We start from the raw sequence: 9075 nt of genomic DNA, 5'->3' as shown, positions 1-9075 counted from the left end.
ATTCAGTGAGTTCCATAATGTTATAGAACTACGCGCGGCTAGCCTACCAATACACAGACACCCCCTTTCAAAGCGCTTCGTTTCTATTTGTTCCGATTAAGGGAATCGCATGGTCCAACACGAACGACACCACAGGAGGGATATTCACACTTGATTTTTAAGTAGCTGCTACCATCTACTGGACAAAATGTGCTGTGCTGTGCTAGGGATCCAAGCATGCAAGAGTGAAAATTCCTTGTCCCATAAAGAAAATTTCAAATTTAATAACTTTTTTATTGGTTAAAAATGATAACAAAAAAATCACCTCGGATGTCCACATTGAACTCAATGGGCAGCAAGCGCTTTTGCGTACAAGCATGCAGTTTCCTGCTACTTCCTAAGCTTCACCGTCTGGATGTTAACAAGTTTCTGTATTGAAAGTACAACAGCTGTCGCGTACAGGCGGGCCAATAAGGAAACTTGAATGGCGGTTGCCAGAAATGCGACCATTGTTGTCGTTGGAGCAGCCACTGGAGTCCACCAGGTGCCACTAAAAGATACCACTCCGCCAGCTTCCGCTAAAACCGCCACTGGCGCCCGCCAGCTGCCACTAAACGATTCAACCCCTAATGGGAACTTTTTAACAGTGTGTTACGTTCCCTTTATTGGCGAATTTGTGCTGGACTCAGCTCAATGAACGGGGATCACGTTCTGCTCAGCTTCTCATTGAAGCCTCTGAGTTGGAACAAGCAGTCTATGCGATGCACACATAGGCTACAACACCTAAAAAACACCTGCTGTAAAAAATAAAAAAATAAAAATTTAAAAAAGATTTGTGAGGATGCATTTAAAGGTATTCAACAACTCGTCCTTTGATTGATGTCACTAGATAGTAACCACTTTATTGTAATTATTTAATTGCTTCCTGGGCATTAACAACGTAAGACTGTTCAGTTCGTCGTCACAAGAGCATCAGTTCCTTCCCATTTCCTGCTAAGGGCTTGCCATGGAAAAGCAGAGAAACCCCTTCCACCTAGGCACTTACCAGTAGTGCATCTCACACTAAACTGAGTACACGCTGCTTTGCAGAGCAACATGTTTTGGGCGTTGACTGTATCCCTTTGTGCGGTATTTATAGCTGGTAAGACTTGGTTTTCTATTGTTACAATGTAGGGAAGGGGAAGACTTGATGCTCCATAAAATACCTGTATTTGTTAAGCCATAAGCACGGTTAACGTTTCGACTACACTGGTCTTCACCCCGAACAGCAATGCGGTCGACGCGTTAAACGTGTACATTGCATAACACATACATTTTTGGAGCATCAAGCCAGTGTGCGAGTATTCTATTTTCCTATTTATATGCTCCTGTGACCCAGCATCTTGTTGTAGTTTTTATTGGTTTGCGTTTTTTCTTTTTTCTTTTTCCTACACTGCTGTCGTTATAAAATGCAATGTAGCATAACTGCAGCGCCAATAGCTACATTATTGTAATAACGGAATAACGAAAACTTCTGTAAAACGGTGTCCTCTAGAACCGAGAATGAAATCTAAATGACTGCTATGTGATGATAACATCAAATCGCTTTGTTTTTTTATTTTTATTTTTTAAAAGATTTTTAGATAGGCCATTTTATTATTATTTAGCTTGCTAGGTGGTCTTTGCGCGCTGTAGGCTGTAGGAAAATGCATTTATGCTCCGCGTGGAAATACAGCTAACTTTTCTTCGTTCTGACCGTGTTTTGATATTTTAGAGTTCCGTATTTGTCGTGATGAAAACAAATGTATAGGCAAGTCTCCACATAGGCAATAGCAACTTTCTAGCCAGGCTTATCAGCATAGGCCAGAATCTCACTATTAAAGACAATAATGTAATTCGGTGGAGGGAATCGCTAAATAGGTGTGCTTTATTGTGGAATAAAATATTTAATAAACTATTTTGCCATACAGTAATTAAGCCTGTTACGATGAAAACTTTATTGTATTGTTCAACAGGTCATTTTAGATGTCTGCGTAATTTTTATTCTGATAGGGTACATCAAGCGACTTGGTATCCAATAGCCAAGGTCATTATGCCTAACGATCAAGGTGAATGAGGCGTGGTTTCTGTAGCTGCACGTTTTTGTCCAGTTCATATTTTACTCGATTACGGAATATTTGCGTTTAGCAGTCGTTATTCATTCAAATATCCACCCACGTCCGCAATAACAAAGCAGGAAGTGAGCGGCGAAAGATCGGGAACAAAATGATGCTCAGTGAGTTTGTTTTTCTTGACGACGTAGTGGTCGGGTCGTGTCTCGTCTCGACTGTCTGGAAGCGATGTATGCGATGTATGTTGACGGAGGAGTAGCCGCCCTGTTTTCCCTACTCCAACCTATACTGACGCATATTGTCGTAGAAGTTAAAACAAGAAATTGGTGATAGCACCTGATGTGCTGGGGGCGGGGGTTAGGTTTCAGTCTGACAACCAGTCCGTTTTTCAGGTCTTCTGACATTATATCCTACCGACGGAGTTGTCCTGCTATGGAGTAGTTGAGCGGCACACCCATACATTTATGCTACCTGTTTATTTTGACCGAATTTTAATTGCGTGTTTCATTAGGTAAATTAGGTCGTCACGAAATAGGCTGCCTATTGTTTTAGGGGCAATGTGTCACGATAATAATATTTGTATAAGACATAAATGGCAGTTTTATGTTGCTGTATAAATGGATACAATGTAAAATGTTGTGTAAGTTGCTATGGGTAAGAGGATCTGCTAAATGCCTGCAATTGATATTATATTGATATTACCATCTTTACGACAGAAGACAACAAATGCTTACTTCACTATGTCCTGCTTTTACCGTGACCCAGATTTGAAATGACCTTTGTTCTGTTCTTTTAGGCGGGAATGCCTTAAATTGCACGGAGTGCCAGGCTGACGGCTGGACTGGTTGCGATGGTGTAGTAAATGCATGCGCGGCTGGACAGAAGTGTGTGTCAGCAGCATCTGAACTTACTGAGAGTGAGTACTGTATGGGGCATGAGACTGACAGTGCTTTGATTGAGGCATCTTTTAAAAATAAAAGAAAACAACTTCTTGACAGTACAAATTGGCCATTGAGAAATACACTATCTTTTTTTAACTTTCAGTTGATTACAATAAAGAGAAGCATGTCACCAAGAAGGTTACCAGATCATGTGCCGATGCTGGTTTTTGCAATACGGAATTGTCCTTTAACTTCAAACATGCTGCCTGGAAGATAAGAACTGGGTGTGACCAAGCTGAAGGTAAGCTGTAATGTCCCACAAAAGTGGAAAACGCATGTGTGTCTATATATGTGTGTGTGTGTACACACTCACACACACACACACACACTCACGCACAGCAGCAGTGTATTACAATGCTTGGCAAGCTGAGCTTGTAGCTGAAATTGCCGGGTGGAGTAGTACCCTCCTGTACCCTTCAGCCACTTCTGTCTGAAACGCTTCAGTCAATATCCGGCTGCATAAACGGATGCTGTGTAAATTGTATAAGTCACTCTGGATAAGAGCGTTTTGCTGAATGCCAAAAACGTGTGCTCTCTGCCCATGCAGGGCCCGCAATAAGCCCGGAGGCCAGCCAGAACGATCGGGAGTGTGTGGGCTGCATCGCGGTGCCGTGGCTGTGCGATAAGACCGTCCACTGCCGTGGAGAGGAGGTCATGTGCATCAAAGTCGTTGGTGAGGAGGGGGCGGGGGGGTTGCAGACTCCATTCCCAAGTGGGACACTGCCATTGAGCCACCCGTGAGCAAGACACCTGACCTGAATGTGACCTTAAATCATTATCCTGCGGTATTCTGAATGTATTGCGTGTAAAAGAAAGCTATTCCACTCTGGATGTTTCAGGTGTGATTGGTTTACCGGCGCTAGAGCTTTGTGGTTTACATGGTTTAAAAAATTTAAAAAAACATAATTTTAAAGGTAATTTGCAATTGTTTATTTGCTTAGAGACATTGTGCAGTCAAGATACCATGTGTACTTATCTGAAATTTAAAAGCAGGAAAATAATAAAATTTTATTTATTTTTTAATTATTAAAATCGCTGCACATTATTTTACGTCCAGTCGAGGACTGGGCATCCCGCGCTACACGCTTGCCACCATTTTAATCGGCCGGCACCCCTCTTTTCCTCTTTCCCTCTCTTTTTCCCCAGAGCGGGTGGCGGGAAACATCATGGTGAGCAAGGGATGCGCCACCCGGAGCGTGTGCAGGCAGGGCGTGAACATCTCGGACGTGGTGGGACCGGTTCTGCGGGGGGAGGTGTTCTGCTGCGAAGGTAACCTGTGTAACGGTGCCGGGGGCGACGGGCACGGCGTTCCCCTCATTCCTCTGATGGCGTTTCCCCTGCTGGTGTTTCAGGTCTTTGCCTGAATGACACACCCGTGTCCCATCAGCACCCTGGGGCCTTGCATTTCTCCCCTTCAGTGTTTAGTGAATTATGTTTCTGTACGCCAAACGACTGGCCGTCAGAACCGGTGGTTTGGCATTAGAGAATAGAAGTCTTACTGTTTTTTTTTTTTTAAAGATCATTATTACATTTTTTTAAATTTTTTATTAAGTTTTTTATTAGTCAAGGACCTGGAATGATGGAACACTGCCTTATATTGTAGCTGCCTTGCAGGCAAACACCCATCAGACCCCTGTCTACCCGCCATAGCTGCCTTGCAGGCAAACACTCATCAGACCCCTGTCTACACGCCATAGCTGCCTTGCAGGCAAACACTCATCAGACCCCTGTCTACACGCCATAGCTGCCTTGCAGGCAAACACTCATCAGACCACTGTCTACCAGCCATAGCTGCCTTGCAGGCAAACACTCATCAGACCCCTGTCTACCAGCCATAGCTGCCTTGCAGGCAAACACTCATCAGACCACTGTCTACCAGCCATAGCTGCCTTGCAGGCAAACACTCATCAGACCCCTGTCTACCAGCCATAGCTGCCTTGCAGGCAAACACTCATCAGACCACTGTCCTACCAGCCATAGCTGCCTTGCAGGCAAACACTCATCAGACCACTGTCTACCAGCCATAGCTGCCTTGCAGGCAAACACTCATCAGACCCCTGTCTACCTGCCATAGCTGCCTTGCAGGCAAACACTCATCAGACCACTGTCTACCAGCCAGTGTTTTCCACATCGGCACTCCAGCGCTCTGCCAGCCGCCCTCTGTCTTGCATTTCTCTCACAGCTGATTGCAACCTGTTCTGTCTCGCCTCCACTGTTCACCGACAGATTGCTGTAGTGTCCTGTTACTCAAATCACAGTCCTTGGCCCTGTTCAGACCTGTACTTTGTATCCAGATACATCTAGATTGTGTCTAGATTCAGTCGAGACGGATGTCAGTTCACACCCGGCATCAGAATGCGTAGCCTCCACGTGTGTCTCGAGTGACCACTTGTGATCGAATCTCACTTCCCCGCTCAATATGCAAATAAACACGTACATCATTTCCGTTTGCAAAGACCAAATGTGCTGGTTAAAAACAACATTTCACGTCGTTCAGTGTGGCTTCTTCTTGTTGTTTCGCACTTTAATATGACGCCGTTGGCGTGCGAATGAGAACGTACTTCCGCTTACGCAGAGGACGTCAGTTGACTAGGCGGTCCTTCAGTGTGGCCCAGGGCGCACTCGTGTACACACTGCTAAAATAATGTGGCCATATGCGACCCAGACCACCTCCGAATGTGGTCTGAGTGATCGGATCTCAATGAGTCCTCAATGCGTCATCAATGCGTCCTGGGTGCGTTCACACCTGTAGTTAGCGCTGTCCACTTGTGATCGGATCACCCGAGACGCATTTTAATGCCAGGTCTGAACAGGGCCCTTGAGGGCTGAAAACTGCTGGTTTTCCACCCCTCCCTTTGCCTGGAAGTCAGGTGTGAAGACAGCCAATCACCAGCAATTAATTGTTCTTAATTGTTCGGTTAATTACATGGGAGAAAAGAAAACCAGGGCTGGATTTTGATTTGAGGGCCAGACTTGGGCCTCCACGCTTCACTGCCAATTGGCTGAACACTGGCGGGTAAACAGCGGCTCTGGTGGTGGACTGCCAGTGGCCACTAGTGTTTGTGGGCTGGGTGCCCTTTTTTTTAAATTAGTTTTTAAAATTAGATTTTCTACCCCAAAGAAGGACAGGATGGTGTTCCTGTAGTATACAGCAGAGTTTCCCAATCTTTTTCCTTCCGTGGCACACTTTCCAAATTTACAGAATCTCATGGCACACCACTCTCAAAAGCATACAAAAATAAACACCCTGCAGCCCCATTAAAACATTTTTTAAAAATGTAAAGGATTTTTCACACGGCACACCTGACGGCACACCGGTAGGGAAACGCTGGTATACAGTATCGAGTTCTGCACCAATAAAGCCCTGATGACACAGATGCTGTCTCTTTTTTTTTTTTTTTGGCTGTCTTTCACAATAATAGCACTTTTAAATATTCACCAGGGGATTTGAATACTTGCCCTCACTATGTGGAAACTGGGAACAGTTAGTTCCTTTCAAAGTAGGCTGCTTTTCAGACAAGTGTGGACAAGTGCATGGGCCGCAAAGACTGTAGTTCTCAGACCGTCACAGTCAGTAGCAGGTAACACACCTCTGGTAACCCGACCTTCGTCTTGTCATTCAGATATTCTCAGAAGGTGAGTCACGGTGGGCTGAATGGCCTGTTCTCGTCTGTAGATATTTGAATATTCAGACAATTCCAAACAAAAATTAACTGCTTGAGGATGACAGTCCCCCAGGTCCATGTCCTCCACTCATTTCAACAGAACCAATGTACGTCATAACAAAGGAAAAATGATAATTGTAAAACAAAACACATATGTAGAAAAGTGCATTATTCCATGGTGTCCGTTTCCACTGAAAGACTCACATCCAAATGACGAATCACCTGTTACGGGCCAAAGTCACTCTTGAGCGGCCGAAAGTACCTGAGAGCAGAAAGTACTGTCTCTGGCGCAAGTCACCTGCGGCAAGTCACCTGTCTGACAGCGAAGTCCTGAAGTCCGAATCACCTGTTGGCGGCCAAAGCACGAGAGAGCAGAAAGTCACCGTCTCGAGCGCAAAGTCACCGAGAGCGAATACCTGTCTCTGAGCGGCCGAAAGTCACTGCTCTGAGCGGCAGAAGTCCCTAGCGCGAAAGTCACCTGTCTCTGAGCAGGCCAGAAAGTCACTGAATGAGCCAAAGTCCTGTCTCTGGGAGGCCAGAAGTCACCAGAAGCAGAAAGTCACCTGTCTCTGAGCAGGCCAGAAAGTCACCTGAGAGAGCCAAAGTCCCTGTCTCTGAGCAGGCCAGAAGTCCCTGAAGAGCCAAAAGTCACCTGTCTCTGAGCAGGCCAGAAAGTCACCTGAGAGAGCCAGAAAGTCACCTGTCTCTGAGCAGGCCAGAAAGTCACCTGAGAGAGCCAGAAAGTCACCTGTCTCTGAGCAGGCCAGAAAGTCACCTGAGAGAGCCAGAAAGTCACCTGTCTCTGAGCAGGCCAGAAAGTCACCTGAGAGAGCCAGAAAGTCACCTGAGAGGGCCATCTCTTCTGTATCTACATCCTATTTTGTGTAACCTGACTGTCCAAATATTGCAATAACTCATGCTGACCCATCTCTTTTTTTTGTACTACAACATTATTTTATCTATGGCTCAGGTAGACAATGGGAGAGATTAAATGAAGACCAGAGATTCTGGCCACATTACCTTTTCACTGATAATTGTCTAATAGTGAAAAAATAGCCTGGGCCCACAGATGAGTTTAATTTGATAAACATCAAAAAATTATTTTGGTATTGAATTTGCAATAAACAGTTCAATTTCAGAGTGAGACTGAATAAACCATTAAGTCAAACCTGCAGTTGATATAGATGTTTTACAGACCTCTTTTTTATGATTTATACATCCAAAGTGCTTGTAATAAGAAGCTGAATGAATTTAGAACAAAATAAAATGTGGATTTGTGGTTTACTCTCCTGGATGGCAAGCCCTGCAAAAGCACTGTCTAACCGTGTCTAATCCTAACCACGCCAGTGCAGAAAATGGCCAGTATTCGATCATAATTGGAAACAGAATGGACCGGGCAGGTGGATCTGTTTCAATCATGTAAGTGCAGTTTGCCTGCAGCTATCTCTGATAGTTGTAAAAGCTTAAAGTGGACTGAAGAATTTGCCAATTACCATGCAGAGACATGCACACTGGCTTTTTAAGCTGAAAAAAAAAACACTGCCACATCATACTGGATCTAAGGTTGCGTTGAATTGCTAACTAAATCCATAACTGCATTTATACAGTTAGTAGAAGTATGTTATCCAGAGCAATTTACAGTTTTTTCAAGTTACATTCCAAAAAAACAAAAAAAATTCGTTTCTGTGCCTAGTATCCAGGTGGGCATGTCCTGGATGAATTCAGAATAAGCACCTCACTGAAAAGTAGAGCACCAGAGTCTTACTACAGAATCAAACCTGCAACCTCCATGGTATATAATCCCACCTTCCTAACCATTATACTACATTGCCACCCCTGGATTTAATTACAGTATACATGTGTGCACGTTTGCATTGTCTGTGTGCTAGGCCGAATATCAGTTGTTTGGCTTAAATAATATGCAGCTATAGGAGTTTGTATGTTGCACTTAGAAATTAATGTAATAATACTCATTAGATTGTGCTCCCCGGTCTGCACTCTGTATAACAGGGAGTATGTTCACACAACCCTGCATATTAAAAAAGAAACGTGTTACGAGTGTAGAGAGCAGAATCGATTTTGCCGGAGTTGATTGAACACTGAATGTTTTTGCTGTGTGGTAACGAAGTACTGTGCGGTGTATAGCTTGCTTACAGAGAGGTTTCGAGTAATACTTTGGCTGAATACTAAGGCCTCATTGTGGTTTTGACCGCTGCAGTGACTGCTTTGCAATACTAACTGTAAAATGTGTGTGTGTCGTTTGTGTCCATGGCTCTCTCATGTTAACTGTGTAATAAATCAGTGTGTATTAAATCATGTTGCTTTAAGAGTACCGAGAGGATTGTCTCTTTTCATTTTTCATTTCAAAAACATGAAATTCTCTGACATACATAATAGACA

The 9075-nt window shown here is 44.1% G+C and overlaps 1 protein-coding gene across 1 annotated transcript; it reads left to right on the top strand.

The window, feature by feature from the left end:
* Positions 1-959: 959 nt before the first annotated feature.
* On the top strand, positions 960-6523 carry LOC135247119 (uncharacterized). Its single transcript, XM_064320392.1, has 5 exons — positions 960-1120; positions 2866-2985; positions 3114-3251; positions 3558-3683; positions 4157-6523. Exons 1-5 carry the CDS (start codon positions 1075-1077, stop codon positions 4372-4374), a joined length of 648 nt encoding a protein of 215 aa, XP_064176462.1. The 5' UTR covers positions 960-1074; the 3' UTR covers positions 4375-6523.
* The last annotated feature ends 2552 nt before the right edge of the window (positions 6524-9075 follow it).

The sequence above is a fragment of the Anguilla rostrata genome, unplaced genomic scaffold, assembly GCF_018555375.3.
Source record: "Anguilla rostrata isolate EN2019 unplaced genomic scaffold, ASM1855537v3 scaf1076, whole genome shotgun sequence".
NCBI lineage: Eukaryota > Metazoa > Chordata > Actinopteri > Anguilliformes > Anguillidae > Anguilla > Anguilla rostrata.
This window is presented reverse-complemented; position numbering and strand designations above follow the sequence as displayed.